The following is a 23,325-nucleotide window of genomic DNA, read 5'->3' as shown; positions in this document are numbered from 1 at the left end:
TTACCAGCCCTCTGATCACACCATTTCAACAACCCACAACCCTTCCTGCCCGATCCCCCTCCAAAAATCCTATAACAAGCAAGTACTTACTTTCATGAACTGCTCAAAAGTTACATTAGTGAAGCCTTCCCAACATAAGGAGATATATGTTTCTAAGTTTTCAGAGCATTATTCCTTAATCCCCCTCATTATTACTGGTTGGTCTAAAAATTTGCTTACAGCTGTACACCCATTAGACTCCAAATGCCAAGAGGGCAGGGACTATTTTTGTTCATTTCTGTATTTTCATTAGTAAGCATTGTGTGTCTGTTGTTGCCATTCACTCACTGAACATTTACGAAGTAAAGAAATTGGGATAAATCACTACATTACAGATAAAATCCCCAGTCTTAGAACTGACATCCTGGGTGGGATGAAGTTAAATAAATGAACACAGAAACTTCACACACAAGTTTTAAGGAAAATCTTGTTGACAGTAAAACTTTTTCAGGACTTACATTTGCTTAAATATTTTATGGAGAATATCAAGTTAAGATAATAAACACAAAAGCAAAAAGAGTAAAATGTTAACTTAATGTGCACAATTTATTTCCTGAGAAGTGGGTGCTCAAACTCCTTTCTTACACTCCTGCACAAACACCAAGTAATTATACTATTGGAAATCCATCTCACCCTGTCACCTAATGGTAAATATATGCTTAACAAATTTTAAATGGCAATCTCAAATCACTCATTTAAAAAGATAAAATAAGTCGATTACATAATTACATACTATATAAAGAGATTCTAGGATTAGTCATGTAAGAAAATTTTTTGACAAAATTACTAAACAAGCATCATCCATTAGAAAAATGCCAATAACATATTATGTCAAAATGTCTATTTTAAGCTTCTTAAAAGCTGCATTAAAGAGGAAAGACAGCAACAGATGAAATTAGCTAAACAGTGTACTTTATTTAACCAAATGTACCCAAAAATACAGTTGACCCTTGAACATGAATTTGAACTGGGAGGGCCCACTTAAATACACAATTTACTTCAATAAATTTATTGCAAAATTTTTTGAGATTCGTGACAATCTGAAAAAAATTTTTCTCTACCTTACTTTATTGAAAGAATACAGTATATAAAACGCACATTACAAAAGATGGATTAATTGACTGTTATCAATAAGGCTTCCAGACAACAGATAAGTTAACTTTTGGGGAATCAAGTTATATGCAGATTTTAGATTGTGCAGATCAGCACCCCTTTCCCCACCTTGTTCAAGAGTTGACTGTATTACCATTTCAACACAGCCATATAATTAAATATTTTACATGCTTTTCTTCATACTAAGTCTTTGCAGTTCCATGCATATTTTACACATCTAATTCAAGTGGTAAATTTCCTTTAATACTATATTTATATTTCATTAACTTTAAGATGCAGTAGATTGACATACCCAAGTTGTTCCAAATATGCTCAGCACTGTATTGATAACTGAATTACAATAAAATTTAAAACTTCAGTTAACAGTATCATTAGTCTCAGTTCCAAAGACTCAACAGCCACCTGTGGTCACAGGGGACTTAACAGCATCCACTTCACAGATTAAAAAGGATGCTGTCCCTAGTCTACTGAGACTGGCATTTTCTCCCCTTATCTAGATTAGTAGCTGTCATTTTCCCTCCCCTTATGACTACATTAACTTATTTCAACTCTGTCAATTTGTTCCTCTAGGTCTAAAAGCACAAGTGCCATGGGAACTGACGGTTGTTCTACTTTGTGCACAGCTGTATTGACAGTGTCTAGGGTGCAATAAATTACTGTTACCATAGCAACTGTAGAAAACCAGTATTGTTTCAAATGTTGCTAATTATTTAGTATGTGTATCAATCTTATATGACCTATAAAAAAGAATGACTACAAACTAGTTGTGACAGGTGGTCTTCCATATTGCCCAAGTAACTGAAAATAATTCAAATTGAGAGCTGTATTCTCCATCAACCTAGGAAGTATCTCACCCATTCACAGATCTACAAGATAACATGAACTATACCTTAGTTTTCCTTACCTCTAACACTTGTAGCACAAATACTAGGACACAGGTTAAGCTTACTCTTCCTAAAATATAAGGACATTCATTATACTGCAAGACAGAAATTAAGAATCTGAGTATGTACTTTCTATATTACACTTCCCATCCCCCAAATTTGGAGCATGTCATTTTCCAAAGTTCTGATATTCCTTACTAGTACTTTAGAAGATTTAATGGCGCAAGATAACAAAAAGACAAGTCTTTTTAATTTTCCTGATTAATCATGCACATAACTAAACAGTAGCAACAGAGCAATTACAAATTTTAAACTTCTATGGCTTCCTAGCAGGGTACCAGCAAGGCTGTTAAACATGTTGGGTGGCAGGGGAAAACAGCACTCTCCCTTATCCAAAGTTTTGCTATTCATGGTACCCACAGTCAACTGCAGTCTGGAATTAGGTGAGCCTCTTTCAGGCATATAATCAGAAGGCCAATAGTACCCTGACACTGTCAGTGTCTACGTTACTCATTATGTAGGCATTTTATCTTATGTCATCACAAGAAGGGTGAGTACAGTACAAATGACAATTTTGTGAATTAGTGTTTTTTTAAACTGCTCTAGTATTTTTCATCTCTTTCTGTGCCTGATTTATAAGTTAAGCTTTTATCATAGGTATATGTGGGAAAAACACAGTATATATAGGGGTTTGGATACCATCTACGGTTTCAAGCATTCACTGAGGGTCTTGGAATGATGCCTGCAGATAAGGTGGACTACTGTGGGGAAAACAATCTGAATCAGAAAGCTTCATTACTGTACAGATTAGAAAACAAGAGTAGAAACTTAAGAGTTTCCTTTCACAAAACTTCTATTTTTCTGTAATTATATACCTAAAAAATAAAGTTAAGCTCTGACTTTTGTTGATATAAGTCATTGTAGTACCCAGGTATTGCCATAGGAGTTAAAATAATCATTTCTTGAAGAAAATCAGCAGGAAAAACAAATGTGTCAAGAAATCTATCCACATAAATTATATTAAGAAGGATAAAACAAAATTGTGCTCTCATTCGCCTGCCTGAGATTTCCTCAGTTGGAAAATCGATTAATAAGCCACCCTTGGCATAGAAGCCCAGTCTCTTTAAGCCCTGGCCTTCCAAAGAGCAAGAAATCCAATTTCTTAATATAATAAATGAGGGAGAGGTATGCTGGTACAACGTTAAAAAATGAAAGGCAGATGAAATGACTTCTTGATCACAGATAACATGTGCTCCCAGAGTCAAACCCATTTCTAGTTCAGAAAAAAACAAAGAGCTTGTTCAAAGTGGATTTCCTGGGAAAACTGAGAGGGCGCTAGGGTAGTCTCTGGGAAGGAGGACACAGAGGCACCCAGGTAACATGTGGATTATGATTTGAAACAAGTCTCTATACTTGTTTCCTATACACAGATATTCTTAGAGGACATTCACAATGGCCCAGAAACCACCTTCTGATATTTTTAGAAGGCTACAAAGCAGGTAATTGTTTCTTTGCACTGATTAAGATGCAGTTTTTTTGGAACTATTGACATTATAAGCTATATGCTCTCATTATGGACCAATTTGTTTTAGAGTACTGCATCATTTTGAATAAACTTTCAATCACATGCATATGTAGCATGTATCTTTGTAAGGTCTCACAAAGCAGGCTATAGTTTGTTACCATTAAATTACTTAACGATTCCCATTTAGTGAATTCCTTGGTGGACATTACTTTCTAAGTACACAATAAATACTGAAGCTGCAAAGCACGGGAAATTGCGTTCAATAAATATACTTCATAGTCTTAGATAATTCATTTATCAAATCTTTATCTTCAATCTAGAAATGCAGGTGAGCTCACACAAGAAAGTCAGGTCATCATTTTAATCCATCAAAATGGTGTCGACTCTATTCATTTTTACCAGGATAATAAGGAAAGACCAGGACAGTTTTTTAGTACCTTACCTTTCAGGCATAAACATGTTCAAATATACTAACACAAAAATAATTACATTATTTCATTTCTCATATAGTATGGATAGCTGAAAATCACTTGAGTGAAAAAAATTCACAAATCTTTCAAAATGTGCTTTTCTATATTCCTTCTTCACTTGAGTAAGTAGGCTTGTGAACACAACAGAATCCTAGTTCAGTGAAGCGTAACAAGTAACATATTATGTATAAGATTTAACACTCAATACCCATGACATTGCCTAATCAAGAAAAATGGGCTTTTTAGACTACTTTTCAATTGGCAAGTAGCTGGGAAGTTTGGGAGCGTTTTGGATTGTCTCCTATTTGGCCAGGGATTCTAAACAACTTACCAGAAGAGTCATCTATGCCACCAACCATAAAAATCAACCAACTAAAGAAATGTTACTGTGCCTGTTTTCACTGACACTTCAGAACAGAGGTTTTCAAAGTGAGATTCTGTTTCCAAGTTTTCGGTATCATCCTCCAACTTGTTTAGAAATACACATTATTTAGACCCTTCTGAGATATGGGGAGTCAGAAACTTTGGAATGGGCCCAGAACTGTTTTTGATAAGCCCTCTAGCTGATTCTAATACACACTGAAATCTAAGAACCACCAATTTAGAGGGACGTCAATGGCTGCTGTCCTGTAACTTGGGGCAAGGATTTTCGTTTTCCATTGTTGCATCTCAGAATTGAGAAAGGGTCCAAAACATGTACATGTTTTGTACATGGTCCAGTACAAAACATGACCCCTCAATACATATTGGTACAATGAATAAATGGACACAGTAAAATTTTGAATGACATGGCTCCTTCATAAATGCTACATGACTGATAAGAATTAACATTGAGTAAGTAACCATTGAGCAAGTTACTACCGCCTTCAACACTAAACAATCAGAAATTATCAAAAGAGAATCACTCTCTGTAAGATTGTTTTTCTCAACACATAAAAACAGACAACATTTGATAAGGATTTACATTATCTAATAATCCCAAAATACCGAGGAAAGATTAACTACAATTACTCTGGCAAAATGTGTAATGAAAGTAAGATGCTTTTGTTTTCATGTATGAGATAATAAGAATTTGAAGAAAATAAATTATTTAAATAAGCATATAAAAATAAAAATGCAGGAAACTCATAGGCTGAGAGTGGTAAAGTTAATAGGATTATTTACATAGTTCTTCTAAAACCCAAAGATATACACAAAATCTCGTTCACATTCACACAAGTTCACTTGGTTGACATTTTGAAGAAAACAGAATGAGTAAGGGTATCTTAGAGATCCAGTCACAGATAAAACATAAAGGATCACTGTAGCTACTCATTTGAGTTTTTGATACTACCACATATAAATGTCTTATACCTTAAACAGAGATGTGGAATATATAATAAAATACACAGCTGATTTTGTAATGACAATTTCAGAGCTAGAAACAAATTTTAGGTATAACAATTCCAAAGTCTTCAAAACCACCTACATGGTCCACTTACATTACTGTTGCTGCAATGCAGGACCCTTATATTTAACAAATAAACAAAAAATTATCTAGACTGTCTTTTTAAAAAATAAGAAAATTGCCAAGAAATCATGTATTCAAAGTAAGTACTTCTTAATTTTACCTAATTCTACCAATATTCAAGTCTTAAATTTGAGACGTAAGTGCCTCACATGAAATTTGGGTGACTGGACTGAAACAGAACTGAAATCTTGTTTACATGTCCAAACAGAATACTACCTCTTTTAAAATTCATTTCTTTAATTCAGAAAGATAAATAGCAATTCTAAGTTAAGATTTTTAAAAACAGTCAACAAAATATGATACCTGTTGCAGAGGGAGGAGTTAGTAATGGGAATGGTGATTAAAGCCATAAACAATATACTTCAAAAATCTTTTTTAATGTGCATTATGAACTCTGGCTAAATTACTTTAAGAAATGTAGTATCCTCCACCTAGAAAATATAGACTTCTCTTACTGAAAAGGAAAACTATCATAAAACAAAGTACATACTTCTAATTCTACCAGATAAATAAAAATATACTCAAATAGTAAGTTTCAACCTAAAACCCTTAGAAATATTGATAATATAATTATGGCTCTTAAAGAAAAAGACAAGAGGTCAAATAATATTTTCAAGATAACACAGTACCATCGAGCCTTTAAATATTATTATAAAATTCAAGCTTCAATCATTAATGTTGTTATTCAGTAACCAAGGAAACAGAAGTTTCAAAATATTTTTCCTAGTTAGAAGACAGTACTTTTGATATAAAAATATGAGCTAGTAGAACTTATAATGTATAAATCTAGCTTTTAACGGTCAGATATTATTTTTTTAAAAGATCAGATACTATAAAAATAAAGAAATTCTTCATTATTTCCCCAGAAATGACATTCTATAAATTATATGACCATATTCAACTGGAAAATTGTGTGCATAGTTCATTTTACATAACTGGGAAAAACAGTATGTGAAAAATGGCACACTAAAATTGTTTCCTATTTTTTTTAATTTAGTAATGAATGGTGCTGGAAAAGAAATAATGCTCTTGTAAAATATGAAACTACTTTCAATGTATTTAATCATGACATGTTTACAATGAAATCAACCCATACTGGGCTATACACCATTAAGGGAAGGACTTGCTACTATAAACTGTTTGCTACTCCTCCCAAGTAAGTCCATCTATAAGTATCTATGAAGTAAATACAGGGAAACATTTAAACTGTTGAATCTTGGAGTTAGGCATTTGGGTGTCCATTATTTTATTCTTGAAAATAAGAAGACTGACTTCTTAAATTATTGCTACCCTCTCAAATAATTTAACATACATTAGATTATATAAACAAAACTCTTAACAAATACAAAACATTTCAATACCACCATACTCTCCAGGAAATAGCCTCTTATTTTTGTAAAATAATGAGTCCCTTTTTAGAATAACCAGTTCAATTTGACAATTTCTAACTTTTTAAAGGTTTGAACATAATTTGATCACATTCCTTCACAAACTATTTCCTTTCGATCACACATTTATGTTCTTTTTCTCATTTGGAATCTAGGTTGTAATTATTAACCTAAATCCCACTTTTTAATTAGTGACCATTAATCAACCACACTGATAGTTAGCAATTATTACAGACATCACATATAAAATCAAGTTACTGAGTCAACAAGTATAAAATGTAAAGGTATAATTTCAATTACCATGTGAGAAACATGATTCAATGTTTGTTACTGTCCTTGATATTTGTTTCTATTAAACGGTGATTCCAGCTAAAACAGACATTTTCCCTAATATTAGTAATACATTAATATATTTAATTTCTCCCATTGAATGCTCAGCACTGATTTTAAATAGAAAAATCCAAAAACTCAAGAACAAATTGAGCTTTATGAAATACAAGTGAACCTCAAGTTCTTTAAAATCTACATCTGCCCAGACAAAAATCCATTTATTTTCAAAATAACAAAAAGGGGAAATTCTGACAAAACACTGGTAAAATAAAATAAAACAATTAGGAAAGTGGATATTCCTTTATTTTGTGCACAATTACATGTTAACAGCATATGAAACCTAAGTCCTGCAGACTTTAAACTCAGTGTTTCAAATCATGACACAAAAAGAAACATAATATTGTAGTGTTATAGAATTAAAATTGTTCCTATTACCTTTGTTATGGAAAGAATTATGGTAGCATGTACAACAAATCCATACTTATTTAGAAAAGCTAATACTATTCTTTATTTTTATATCTACCACTTTTGAGCAAGTGACATTCAAATATATTCCCTGGTATACTAATTCACAAGAAAAAATACTGACTGAACCAGCCACAAAGTTTTTAACTACACAAAACACTAAAAACTGAATAACTAGGAGTTCACAGATGCTCCACTTGACTGTCACTCAGAAGCTGACTGCTCCCAGGGTACATTTGGTAAGTACTGGAACAAGGATTTTCTTGATGCAGGGGAAAGCTGTGTAGAACTCTGTTCTTGGAGCCAGAGTTGAGCCGGACACTAGAATGTTCAGGAAATTAGGACATCTCTTTGTGCACTGGCTTTCAAATGTTCTTGAATCAATCTTACAGAATGTCACAGCCTTGGCCAAAGATAGCTTGGTATTAACATCAAAGGATTCTCCCCATCTTAATTCAGCTTTGAAGGAAAATACAATGCTCAAGATTGCCTAAGGATTATATATAGATGATGGGAAAGATACATATAAGTACAATAGATAAATTAAAAATTACAGCTACTATTAAAACTCCCCATGGTGCAACTAATGTAACAAGTTAAAACAAATCTCACTCCCTGCCAACTCATACTCATGGAAAACATGATGAGCAGTCAGTGACTACTGTTTTACAATCCCCAAAGCATGTTAATCAAAGATTTTGTTTAAAAAAAAAGCCTGGGACTATTGCAAATTTTAGGAAATAATCCCATCCATATTATCTAAAAAAATTGCACCTGAAATAGAAAAATACATAAGAAAAAATCTAATTGGTACAAAAGAATTCATCTCAATTATGTTTTACACCCAACTACTTTTATGCAAGATTTTAAATAATTAACCAAATGTCTGTCTTTCCAAAGAATGACTTCTAGCAAAAGCAGAAACCATGTCAAAAATGAGAGGTAATATTTACACAGTGTTCATCTAAGAACAGCACATTAATCTTCAGAAAAATGCTAGAAGCATGATATAATAATACAGTGAAATGTTATACGACAAATAACTATGCTCTGATCAATGGCTGATACACTGCATTTGTGGTTTAATTTAAATATAGTATTATTTAAATGTAATTTTAAATTAAACATAGTTAACATACAAAATTTTAAGTATGGTCAGGACTTTGCTTCGGAATAAAAATTATGTGATAAAATCAGTTTCTTTCTACTATTGAAAACCCAAACTTGAACTAACACACTCGATAGAGAGATCTAATCTTATTCCATGACCCTAGCCAATTCTCAAATTAATTGTTTTTTGAAATCACCACTTGAACTGTATTCCTTGGAGATAAGCATACCTAGCCTGTCAGATAAGTTTTACTGCGGAGACTTAACAAACAGAGGAAAATATTTACAACACTAAAGAGTCAGGCCATATTTAGTACTTCTAAAACTCAACATTCTAAAGAAATGCCTAATTTCTCCAAATCACACAGCAAACTCTCACTTAACATCCAACCTAACAGTATTGTCTAATTTTGAAGAAAACTTAAAAAAGGTAAGATCAAGATATTGATCCCAAATAAATGACAGCAGAAAATAGACATTATCTTACAAGCAAGAGATTTGCCTTCAAACGGTTTTTTTTTTGTTTTGTTTTCAAGATTCAAAAGATTTATTTGGAAAAATCAGCACAGGACAAAGATATCCTTAATATTCCTTCAGAATCTATATGAAATGTAGACAGCAAATCTGATTTCACAGAACATCAACGGTTTATACAAATGTAAACTCCCATACCCACCCCTCCCCAAGGTAAAACTCTATCAACCCACCACTTGACTGACATTAGCTTTTACTAAGCTTCTACAGTACTACTTGCACAACTAAAAAGCAGAAAATCATTTTCAAAGGGCTGGACTTTTGGTTAAAGCAAGCAAGTATTACTGTTACAGTGAAGTTTAGTGTAACTGTAAGAGAATACCACTAACATTTTTAAATTATCCAAAATGATTTCTTTATTGAGTAAGTAACTACACAGATTTCACAGTACTATGGCATACTTATATTTAGGTAAAGTCACACACATTTTAACATTCACAATGATGAGCATCATCATTACCATTCTAATCTACAAAGCTTATGAATAAAGAAAAATACAAAAACCTCAAGTTGTACAAAAGAAAAACTTTAAAGTCTGCATACATTAACAATAAAACCATTTCTTCCAGGTAACAGGTAAAAGTGTAAAGGCATACCACCGAATTTTTTTCTCCAGACAGCCAGGAATGAAAGAGCTTTTAATATCTACGACGCTTATTAGGGCCTTCAAAGTTGCCCCCTTGGCTTCCTCTACCAAAACCACCAGGACCACCACTAACAGGACCTACACCACTCATTGGTGCTTGAGGGGTTTCAGAACCTGCTCTACTACCCATAGGTGATCCCATCTGTGATGGTGGTCCTTGCGGAAATCTATCATTGTGCTATAATACCATATAATAAATATGAAGTCCATTTGGAACACGCCAAATATAAGTGACAAGAAAAATTGGCAAAATCCCAAGTGGTGGTGTCATGAAGTTCAGCAGAAAGTCCAGCAGAATCAGGATCACACATAGAAGGAAGAAAGGAGCAATTTAATTAGTTACTATGTTAAAAAAAAAAAAAAGCATCTGAAGAGTTACATATTGCTAATGCTATGCCCCATTTCATGAAAAAAACAAAACAAACTTATTTTTATGAAGTGAATGCCATCTTAAACCAAACTGGTATTATAATACTGTTCTTATCTCTCTTTTTAAAGTTTTTATTGTATGTAACTGTGCTGTGTACTAAAAATACTTTTTAAAAATTAGAGAGCCAAAACAGGATCATCATTACATTATCTGAAAAACTAAAATTTTACAAATTTCAACAGCAATGCTTTTAACGTAGAAGTACTAGCATAAACAGTTATAATCCCAAAATGAAAACTTTTGAGGTGTTTTTCTGGAAAGACTATATTATCAGGAAAATTGAGTCTTTAATATTGACAGTTTGTCAACACGTACTATTTACTAATAGCACAATTAGGTATCTGAATGATGTATTCTGAAAAAAACTTCACAATGATAACCACATATATTAATCTCAAAGGTTGAATTAACTTCCTATGTAGAAGTAAAATGTCAGAGTGAAAAAGACCAAGGGTGATATTTAGATAGTTTACAGTGGGAAAAATGGGCCAGTTAAAATATTATTTCTAAATTACTACGTAGATGATTATGGACTACACAATTTAGCCAAAATAGTGCAAATCTTTACTAGCTTTCAGCCTTCAATGAAGGACACAAGTACACTAGTTAATTACATTATGTGCCATCTGATCACACTAGTCATGGCATTGCCTCTATCTAATTGTATAATTATGCATTAAAAAAAAAAAGTTTAGCATGTCCAATTTTTCCAAATTCTTAATAGGATTGCACTTACAATAATTGTTACGATAAAACATTGCATCCATCAGTTCCCAAGATGCACACTCACTTTCCAATTATCTCTGAGATCAGGATGGATTTACAGCTGATGGCATATCTGAGTTTAACTGACAGTGCTTTTTCTTTCTTAGCAGCAATGGTGCCTTAAGATTTGATGTGGTAGTTCTAAAACTAAACTGCCTTTTCGAAATATATCAATCAATTTTCCTTTTCAAAGTGTCAATGATTAACAAAAACCAAATGAAAACATATTTTGCCAACATAAAGCCTCATTTAAATATGACTAAGGGAAAATGAAAAAAAGGTATCAGTCTTGCTACTGATAATCAAATACAATGAAAATTACAACTGAAAAATGTTGTTTTTATAATATTTAACCCACACAAAGATATCTTCACACTCTTAAACCAAGACATAAAAATTGTCTACTTTAAATTTAGTAACAAATGTTAATTAGTAGTCCTATAATGCAACAATGTAAATTTACAGTATATTTTAAAACTTCAACATAAATTATTTTACAGTTAAAATGAATTCTCTGAAATTAATGATAAACAATCTTTTTACTAAAATGTGTGTCTTCAAATATACTGGAGCTTTGTCCCTCACCAAAGGTAAGGAGTCCTCACAGGAAAAGAACACAATTATAAAATATTTGACCATTCATTACATTGAATGCTGAGGCGAACACAAAAGCACTGAAAAAAATAACTTTAATTAACATATGTATTTGCTATTTACTGAAGTACAAAAAAGCATGCTATGGATGGTATTCCTAACTTGGGATACTTAAAACTTGCCTCTCACAAATGAATACATGACTTCACAAAAGTACTTGTTCTTCATTGGATACTGATCTTCACTGCCAAAACAAATGATGCCAAACTATGTTAAGTGTGAAGTTACCTTTGGGGCAGAAGTAGGTATTATTAAATATAATCAAAATAATGTTTATGATACATTACCACTGTTCCATTATCTGGCATCATTGGAGTTCCCATATTTGCAGCTCCTTCTGGTCCCATGGCAGGACCAGGACCCATTGGTGGGCCAGGTATAGTTCCTCTGTTGTTCATATTCATACCCATCATTGGAGGAGGACCTTGGTTACCAGCAGGTGCTGGGCTAAATGCATCTACGCAAAACAATCTGTACTTAGAGCTGTCCTATCTTAGTTTAGTAAACATTAAAAACTTAACAGTACTTATGCAATCTATATAGCAAGATTACCAAAATCATTTTTCTTCCTTAAGAATGGGACACTCAATTTTCTACTCTGTAGTCAAGTAGGACCTAAACTATAAAATTTTCATCCCCAAAACAAATGTACATAAAACAAGTGAGTCAACTATCAATTGTTTTAGGACAAAAGAGACTGTAAAAACTTGAAGTTTTTCAAAAACTCAGTACTATTTCCTATTGTCTGCTTTTTAACAAAATACTTCATTTAAAATGGCAACCACACTGTACCAGCTTAAATTAAAACCAAAGGATCAGCCCTTAGGAAAACATTTAATTTCTTAAAGTCAAGGCTAAAAATATTATCATGTGAACTGAATTAAGTTGTGAAAGGAAAAAACACTTCCGTGTGTGTGTATATATATGTATGTACATATATATAAAACGTATATATATTTATTCACTGTAACTAACCTCTCAACTTTTACAGTTACTGAACATCTCCCAAAAACTATAGGAAGTAGTTTCTTAAATTTATGTAAAAATATGCAATCTCAACAACTGAAAGGAATCATGACAAAATTTGTTTTTAAAAGCAACTTCAACCAATCACAGATAAAATATTAATATGGTTATTTTAATTTTTCAGCATGCTGAAATTCTAGAAATGGCATCAAGTATACTTCAAATTTTTCATCAAAGGTATACATCTGCCTCATGTTAGAGCTATAATACTTATACTTACAACGGCCTCAACTAAGGCATTTTTAGGTATCTTTAATTTTTTTTCACTTTAAAGTACTCGTGCATTTATCATTCAAAATTCATTAAAAGAGACTGACTCCAACTTAGAGCTTTCCTCTAGGTTTTCATTATGTAGGTCAATTTTATTATACTCAAAATTCAACTTCTCAAAAACACATTATAACAGGAGTTGAAGTTTTCATTCAAACCTACTACACAGCATGTAGAGCAAATGTAAGCAAATGAACTCTACATATGGCTAAGTCCAGGTAGCAGCTGAGAGAAAGAAGTTTTACTTCCTTCCAGTCCCTGGCAACATGCCATTACTCTTCTTAAAGCCAATGCACAGGAACCTATCAGCTTCATAGGAAAGGAATCAATTCTTTAATTTCAAAATGTTCTTACTAATAAATTTGCACTGTCCAAGAATATTTTTATTCCCTTAGCATATAGCTATAAATTAAAAAATTTACCAGATTTCCACAACATCTCCCACAATGGAAATGAGGAAGGGTAGAGACAGTATCTAGGAGGACTCTTCCCTCAATTTTCCTCTAAAGAACAGATCAAGGATTCAGGTTTTTATTCTCTATTTAATAGAACATGGCTGTTACACCTAACTTGTGAGATGCAAATACAGCTATACAACTATGGGTATAATAAAATAAACCAAAAATAGTTATTTTCAACTATAAGTAGTTGAAGTAGTCTTGTTTTTGTAACTATATCATCCACCACATGGCTATTAAACTAAATTTAAAGATCTAAGAAATTTTAGAATTCTCTGGTCCTCTGAAAAGAAGTTTTATAATCTATGTTTCACAAGGTACATTACAATGGTCCAGAAACTCTACTGCCACATTCCATCAATGTAACTTGATTTAAGACAATTTACTGACTCAAAAGCAACATTCAACTGCATGATAATGACTCATAACTCCAGTAAACTGCTTGGATAAAGTCTCACATTGAATAAAATGTAAAGAGGAGAAAATTAAATGGTTTGAACTTTAGAGGAGTTAAGCGCTCACATGTACATGGTTCTCTGGTGAATAAAATGACATAAAATGTTTTAATTCTCTTAAATTCCTAATTAAACAAGGACCCTTAAGGGCATATTCTCCTAATTCTTCGGATAAAGATGACTATCAAGCAGTCAATCAATGTTTTCAGGGTCTCTGCAACATCAGAAAAATCTCAAGTTTGGTTCTGACATTAATGACAATCTAATAATTACAACAGAATTTCAAACTACCTACAATTCTTAACAATCTTACACTTACAATCCTTAAAACTGCCTGGGTTATATGAAACACCACCCCACAGTTTACTTTAAAAGACATAAATACTGAATTACTCAACTGTGCTTCATAGTTTAGAACTTATGTACTTTTTGTTCACTAATTACTCATGTATCTGTCTTAATAACTTCACAATTAAGTTCTTTATGGGAAAGGGCCATGTTTCATGCTTCCTTGCACACCCGAGATACTTGGTAACTTCTTTTCAGTAGCTCAGGAAAGTAGCCAAGTAAACAGCAATCAGTAATTTTAGATGATCTGGTTGATGGTGGCAAAAAAAACTGGCATGAGAGGTAGAGATGAAAAGGCTCATCTTGGAAAAATGCTCATTCCACCTATTAGATGCATTAACATTTTTTATTCCAAACACTGTATGTTCTAAGTACAATCTGGATTTTCTCAGTGGGTGTGCATGTCATGTGTATTATAATGCACAGATCAATGTAAACTTTACAACAATATGTACATTTGATTTATGGATTTTACTTCATGACACCTTCTGTTGGGACCATGTGAAATGAGTATGTAAAATTTACCTAATTTTTAAATGAATATTTCCAATAAGACCTATGAAGACAAAACATTACACACTTTTTCCTTCAACTTATTTACTTGATACTTTCCCTGACAATACAGCCAATCAAGTTTAAATAGGCACTTTCTAAAAAACTTTATATCAACTCTAAAGATACGCATCAGCCTAAGTGTGCAAGACACATCTCATTTCCTTGTCAAGTCATGGATGCCTCCGGTGCATTTCTGTGCATAATACTGTAAGTTAGGGCAAAATAAGGAAAACAATCAGCAAAACAAAAATAGCTTCGAAGTTATACAAAAGAGAGAAATTATAAAACCCTCTCAAAAAGCTTAAAAACACTGGAACTCAGAAACTACCAAATTTCCAAGGTAAAAAAGCCAATTTTAAGGCACGAAATCTGACTTTTAAAAATGCAACAATATAGCTATATTATAATGAAAAAGTTCCAAATTGTACCAAAACCTGGTTACAGGTTTCTTACATTAAATCTATTAAGACATAATCTATCTTTTTAGCCCCCAAACAAAATGATAAATGTTCTTACGTATGTGTTTATTATACCTTTTTTTCCCAATTTAATAAATACTGGTTCCAAATATTATTGTGTTACTGATATGTAGGTACCACAAACAGCATGTACAGTTCCCCAAAGAATTACAAGTAAGTTACAGAAGCCTTTTGCTTCAAATCCCTACCTCCCATGTTTATTGCTCCACGGGGACCCATATCACCCATTCTCATTTCCTGTTCTCTCTGTAAGTAAACATAGTGGTCACAGTCAACCTATCGATCTTACGACTTTACATTTCCCATCTAAAATCAAAAAGAAAAGAATAAATTGGATATCACTTTCCATTAAAATTTTTAAAAATTTTCCAAACACCGTATACTTAATAAGAACACCAAAAAAAGAAACTTCAGTTTCCCAGGCTTGATATATACAAGTGCTTAGAGCGCCCAGTTTATAACTCCTTGATTATCAATGAAAGATTACATAAAATCTACTAAAAATAGCTTTAACATTTTTACTCCAATAGATCAAAGATTGCAAAAATTACCTAGATTGCAAGAAAATAAGTCTAGTAATAATAACTACCAAGGCAAATTACCTCTTCCTCCCAGGTCACTAAAGTCTTAAAACAGAAATGACAGTTAACCATTTTTATAAAAAAAAGTATTCAAACGTAGATACAACATATACAGCTATGGGGGTATAAACTAAAAATAAAGTTATAGACAATTTTAATTTTTGAAATATTATAATACGTCTTTGCATTTTTATTCAAGTATTCAAGCATTATTAACCTGTGACCTACTGACACACACACAGAGGCAATTATTGAAAGGCTGACATAACATTGCGTCCCTTAGGGTTTTACTGGGAAACCTAAATAAAAATGTTATTACACAGTTGGCCAGTTCTGAAACAAAATGCTCTTAAGGTTAACGATGACAACAAAATGGTCATACAATGTACAAAATGTGTTAAATTTCAGTACAGACAGTGCTTCTTAAAAACTCATCATTTACTTAAATAGTTATACAGAATTAATTTCAATGCAATCTTAAGGTGTAATTATCCAACATACAATTGAAATTTGCACTATTTTATGATCTCCAGTTTAGACAAGTGTGTCCAAGGTAGTAATCAAACATTCTGAGATAAAATAAGGTCTAAATCTAAAGGGAATATTATTTTCCTAATTATAAAAGCAATTAAAATATATTAAAAATCATTTGATTAAAATTTCACTTAACACAAAATACTGGCGAAAAGCACCTATAAAGCTAGAAATACAGAAAATAAAAGCCTATGATGGATAAATGCCACTAAGCAGTAAATCAACTGTACATCTAACTAATGGGGATGCTTCAAAAGGTATCTTAATGAAGCTACAGTACAAGAAAAACACCACTTACATAGCATCATGAAGAAATGCTCTGTCAACTTATTTTTAAAATTTAAAGCCCAGTATTTTCTCAAACCTATTTAATTTTCCTAAAAATAAACTTGCCTCTTCTCATAAAACTTTTGACTATTAATGGATACTACTTTCGACCAGCAAAAAGGCTGGACTACTTTATAAAACTGATCACTGATGAGCCCATAAATTTCCCAATTATATGGAAAATACTATTTTGTAATAACACTTAACACTACTATCAGTATCAAACCAAGTTGTCATTTTCTTATTACTAGAACCTACACTAGATACAGGATGGACTGCTTCAGCATACCCACAATCTTCCAGGTTTTATTTAGAGCAGATACTTGTTACTGAAATCCGATTGCATTTCACCACCACAGGGTGAACCACACAGATTTTATGATCGTGACATTTTTGGAAGACAGGGCATAAATTTGTATTTTTACTTTTGTATGTGCCCTAACTATGGAAGATTAAGAATATGACATCTAACCACGAACAGAGGGTAATTATTATACTCTGTCTGAGGCTTCAATTTTCAAACCCCCCTTATATACTGTTACCTAAGCTGGATGCCTATGATTCACCAATGGTGGGAATGGGGACAGACAGCCTCTCATATTGTCTCTTTATAATTTCAACTTTACCTATCACTTTCTGAAATAACAGTGTTTATTTGGTTATTGTCCAGAAATTAAGTACTTACGTTTAATTGCTCTTAAAATATTCTATTATTCCATTTTCTTCATTAACAGAACTTTATGAAAAATGTAACATACTAAAGAGATTTAAGGTTTAAAGTTAACTATTCAACAGCGACCAAACACTCCCTTTCTGATGCTCTATTATAGAACTGGTTCCAATTCTAACATCTTTAATATGATTATCAGAATGTCTTATGGTAATCCATGCTATGTAGCATATCACTGTTAAAATACCATTTCATGTTGTATGCTATAGCATTTTCCACTAAATATATGTACACTCAATTTATTGTTATGTCCACATTTCCTTAAATTGAGTACTATTTTATACAGCTTTACTTTTAAGATTAAGAAAAATAGTATAATTAGATGACAGACCATTTTTAAACTATTTTAAAAGTAAAAGAAGTTTCCAGTTTCCTAGTCATGTCTTAAGGTTACTGTAACTTTCTATAAATCCACTGGTACATACTTTTAGTAAAATTAGATGCAGAGATAATATGTAAAGGTAGTTTAATGGAAATTAAGACTGTATTTATTATAACTTGATATATAATGTAGAGAATCACTCAAAGTTCACTATTACTGTGTATCCACCAAAAAGCAATACACAAGGCCTTCACTTCTCCTAAGAGTTACTTCTAATGTACTTTAAATTTGAACTAGTATATATGTGATATTTTTTAAATACAAATTTTAATGATGCTTTAATTTTTCAAAAATTAAAGAGTTGTGGTTTGACATGAAACTTACATGTAAACAAAATCTCTAAAACTACAACGCAGTAAAATGATAAAGATGTGAGAACATAGTTTTAATTCAATTAATCTTCACAGCAACCCTATGAAGTAGGTCTACTGTTATCCTATTTTAGAAATCATAAAACTGTGGCACAGAGCTGTTAAATAACTTACTCAAGGTCATAACTACATATAGTAAGTGGTTGGGCTGACCTATAAAATTCTGCCAGTTCATAAAATTCCCATATTCACAAAGCACCTTCATTTTTCAACAATTCCAACAGAAATTAACAAGAGGCAAGATTTTAAATTTATTTTTAGGATTTAGAAGAAAATGTGCCTTTCCATTAAAAGAATTATGCAGTGTATGCCTAAAATCTTGTCACTGAAGTATGCTTAAATTCACAACCGAACAAAAAAGTAAACAAAGTCTGGCTTATTTGTTGAACCATACATCAAAGCAGCTTTCCATTAAAAGAACAAGTCTCAAAAAGCGTGGCTCATGGAGTATTACGAGTACCCAAGACTCTTTCAGGAAATGCACAATTCAAAACTATTTCATGTCTTATCAACATTAAAACAGTTATAATACTACAATCTAATTGGGCTTTTCACTCTATTGACATTCATGTGGATAGGTGGTGGGCAAAAATCCTGGTGCTTTACCACAAACCAAAGGCACTTGCATCCAGTTCTTAACAGTAATCATGTATTCTTCACAATAGCAGTTAAAAATTTTCAACTATTAATACCTGGATGAAGCAGTGAAAATTTTATTAAATCACGATCCTTGAGCACATCTTAAAAACAGGCATACGTCATTTTATTGCATTTCACAGATACCACAGTTTTTATAAACTGAAGGTTTGTGGCAACCCTGTGTAGAAAAAGTCTATCAGCTCCATTTTTCCCAACAGCATTTGCTCACATTGTATCTCTGTGTCACATTTTGGTAATTCTCACAATATCTAGAACTTTTTCATCATTATAGTTGACATGGTGATCTATGATTACCACTCACTGAAGGCTCATATGATGGTTAGCATTTTTTGACAATGAAGTATTTTTTCACTAAGGTATGTACACTGTTTTTTCAGACATAACATGCTTGCAATTTAACAGACTACAGTATAGTGTAAACCTAATTTTTATATGCAGTGGAAAACCAAGAAATTTATTTGGCTCACCTTATCACAATAAAGTGATATTAACTTTTATTGCAGTGTTCTGGAACCAAACCCACAGTATCTACAAGACATGCCTGTAATTCTATGCAACAAAACAGGACATATATGTATATATTAAAGCACTTCTGCTACATTCTGAAGTAGACTATTTCAAGAAAAACCATTCCTGTGACTGAGTTCCAAACTGAGTGAGACCCTTTTTTGGGAAACAAGGTTTTTACTTGCGACAACTTTTGACAGACAAAGTGATTACTTATTTATGTACAGGCATCCCCTGCTTTTTGAAAGTTCGTGTTACTGCACTTTGCTTTTTATAATTCATACATTAGTCCCTGTTTTCACTAACCAAAAGAAATCCAAAGAGATTTTCAGTTTTACAGAAAAAAGCGAAAAATGAAAATCGCATTCAGCATTTGTCTTCAAGCAAGCCCTTACAGACACAGCAGACTCCCAGTGCAGGGAGAGTGGCACTGCCAAGCTCTTTCCCTGGGAATTACACTCAGCATCAAGCAGACACAGCTTTAAACTGTGTCTGCGAATACCTGTGCTTTGTACTGATTTATTCTATGTATCTTTTAGCAAGCAAGATGTGTTCTAAGGTATCAGAGACGCCTAAGAGGTTATTTCTTAGGTTTGGGAATGCTCAAGGTTTTTTCATATAGATTACAGTAGTTGCTTCTTTGCTTTTCATCATTTCAGCTTACAAAAGGTGTCACAGGAACACTCTACTTTCAGATAGCAGAGGAGATCTGTATTTGTCAGACTTCCTTACAAGATCAGCAGTTAATACTAAGAAATGTGATTTGTTTTTAATTTGGAAGATTTGCATAACTCAGTGGATTAACATTTTTCTAATGTTTGGTACATGACATTACAAAATCATGCATGATTAAAGTCCATTCAAGTTCCAAGTAGACCAATGGATTATAATGCAAAAGAGTGGTTTTAAGAAACTCCTGCTTATCAAGTTTTACTGCAGTATCAAACAAGAATATCTACAATTAAAACTGAAAAGGTTAAAATATATTCATCACTATTTACTAATTACTTCATGTGAAGCCAGATTTTCTTCATATACTTTAACCAAAAGAGCATTTTGCAACAGATGGAGTGAAGAAGCAAACATAAACCAACAATTTATAAGAGAAAAACACTGAAAAAATCTACGTAACAGTGAAACAATTCCACTCTTCCCACCACATTAAAGTAGAACAGTAAAGAGATTTGCAAAACCTGTAAAATAAGGCCACTCTTCTCACTACAATGTATTTTCTTTCAAATTTCTCTTCTAACGTGGTAAACACTGATATAGCTAAACAAGAGTCTTTGGGGTCTCCAGTGATTTTTAACAGTGTGAAGGAATTTTAAAACCAGGAAGTTTGAGAACCACTTTTTAAGTTCCAGCTGGAATTCGTTCATGAAAATAAAAAGTTACAGGAAATCTGCATAATGTACATCAACTAAACCAGTATACACTGAAGTGCAGAACTTGATGACTATTTTATATAGACTATGGCTTTTTTTCCCATTAATATTTAACATTTAGGAATCAATCTGTGATTTTGTAGCTTTTTTGTTTTTAGTTAACCAAATTTAAATAAGAATTATATCATACAAAAATAAGCTAAAATGAAGTATAATATGAATGCCTAAGGTTTAGGAAACAGTGAACTAAATAGTTATTACCTTAACATAATACCAACTGGAACGTTTTTCAATCAATGACACCATGTTCATCCTACACTTCAATCTAAATTCTCATTTGAATGAAGTATTTGAATGTAGTCTTACCACAATCATTATTCTTTAATTAGTAAAGACCTCTCGTATGTCTCTACAGAAGCTTCTAAGAATACTGTCTAGGAACCACCATGTGCCATTTAGATTCCAGTTCTTAATAAAGAAAGTTAAAAATCCTTATCTAAAAATACTGACATAGAGTATTTAAACCTACTAAAGGAAACATAATTCTAGAGAAATGTGTAAGTATACTAGCAAGTAACAAGATCCAACCTTTTATCATCAAATATTCCTAAAACTTTTCCTAAAAATAAATTACATTTAGCACATGAAAATAGATCTTTCTTTCACTAGAGAAGTTTACAAAAAAGAAAAATAAGATTATTAGATAACTAGCCAAACTTTAATGGAGAAATTAAGTAGGAACTATTAGTATCTGGAAATACTGTGTAACAAACAACATATTTAGAATAGAAAAATCAATTACGGGAAATAATAAGAAACAGATGTAACAGACAAAAGCTCAAAAAACTGGCCTCTTTGCAAAGAAATCATTCACTCATTTAAAAATCAAGATACTGAAAGATGTACATCAACAAAGTAAATTTTCCTTAATAAAGGTAATTTTAAACTAAACGGTAAAAACATGTTCCCACGGATACAACTCAAATAATAGCATGCAAATTCCAACACAACAGAGAAAACTTAACATTTTTAATTTAAGGAATTAGAAACAATAATTTTCAAAGCATTTTATCATTCACTGCTTTAAAAAAAAAGGTGGTAGGGAAGGATGTTTTATGTAACAAGACAGACTTTCTATATATACAATGTATGGTGGTTTTCCCCCTCAATTTGAATATATGCATTTCAAAATATCTGCATCCATGAGTACTGGGAAATTGTTCCTGTTTTATAATCATCAATGATGATTATAATCATGATTATGATTAAAATGAAACACTGACTCATGTATCATTAGGGAAATGCAAATTAAGGAGCGATACAACAGAGCAATTAGAATGGTCAAAATCCTAAACACTGATAACAAAATGCAGGCAAGGATGTGGAGAAAAATTCTCATTTGCTGCTGGTAGGAAAGAAAATGTTGTGCCCACTTTGGAAAATCATGTAAGTTTCCTACAAAACTAAACATATGTTTGCCATATGCTCCAGCAACCAGCATTCTTGGTTATTTACCCAAAGGAGTTAGTTGAAAACTACATCCACACAAAAACCTGCACATTGATGTTTATAGCAGCTTTATTTATAAAAGCTGAAACTTGGAAGTAACAAAGATGTCCTTCAATAGGTGAATGAATAAATAAATTGTGGTACATCCAGACAATGGAACATTCAGCACTAAAAATAAATGTGCTATCAAGCCATGAAAAGACACAGAGAAACCTTAAGTGCACTGTGAAGAAGTCACTATGGAAAGGTTACATACTGTATGATTCCAAGTACATGACATTTGGGGGAAAGGCAAAACTGTGGAGACAGCAAAACAATCAGTGATTGAAAGGATAAGTTAAGGAAGATTTTTAGGACAGTGAAACTCTTCTGTATGATATTATAATGGTGGGTGTATGTCTTTATACATTTGTCCAAACCCAGAGAATATGCAACACCAAGACTGAACCCTAAACTATGAACTTTGGGTAACGAGGCATGACCTGCTCCACGTCATTACCTATTGCTGGTATAATCGCATCCAGGTATAACTGCAACAGATGTACCACTCTGCAGTGTGGGGCTGTGACAGTAATGCAATCTGTGCATGTCAGGAGAAGGTGCATGGGAAATCCCTACACCTTCTTCTAAATTTTGCTGTGAACCCTAAAACTACTCTAAAAAGTAAAGTAAAAAAAACTTCAGAATGTTTCTTTTTGGATAATCAATTCTATCTTAATTTACACCGTAAGTTTTAGTCATGAAATAATAAATATGTTACTTGTTAAATTCTTAATCAGAAATACAGGCAACAAACAAATATAACAGGGGGACTTATTCTTAGCTGACCATACTCATTAACCTTAAGACATGTACCTGAGAAACTAGATTCATTCAATGTATTTT

At 32.4% G+C, this 23,325-nt stretch overlaps 1 protein-coding gene across 1 annotated transcript in view; it reads right to left on the bottom strand.

Annotated features, from left to right (window-relative positions):
* Positions 1 to 9,698: 9,698 nt before the first annotated feature.
* Positions 9,699 to 23,325, bottom strand: part of PSPC1 (paraspeckle component 1) — a 59,074-nt gene continuing 45,447 nt past the window's right edge. Inside the window, exons 7-9 of the mRNA XM_036910186.2 lie at positions 15,643 to 15,700; positions 12,151 to 12,320; positions 9,699 to 10,192 (exon numbers count right to left, since the gene is read on the bottom strand). Of these exons, the coding sequence (XP_036766081.1) occupies positions 10,007 to 10,192; positions 12,151 to 12,320; positions 15,643 to 15,700 (414 nt within the window). The 3' untranslated portion in view covers positions 9,699 to 10,006. The remainder of the gene's footprint in view (positions 10,193 to 12,150; positions 12,321 to 15,642; positions 15,701 to 23,325) is intronic.

This window comes from Manis pentadactyla, chromosome 2 (assembly GCF_030020395.1).
Source record: "Manis pentadactyla isolate mManPen7 chromosome 2, mManPen7.hap1, whole genome shotgun sequence".
Lineage (NCBI taxonomy): Eukaryota > Metazoa > Chordata > Mammalia > Pholidota > Manidae > Manis > Manis pentadactyla.
Note: the sequence above shows the minus strand (reverse complement) of the source record. Positions and strands in the feature narration are given on the sequence as shown.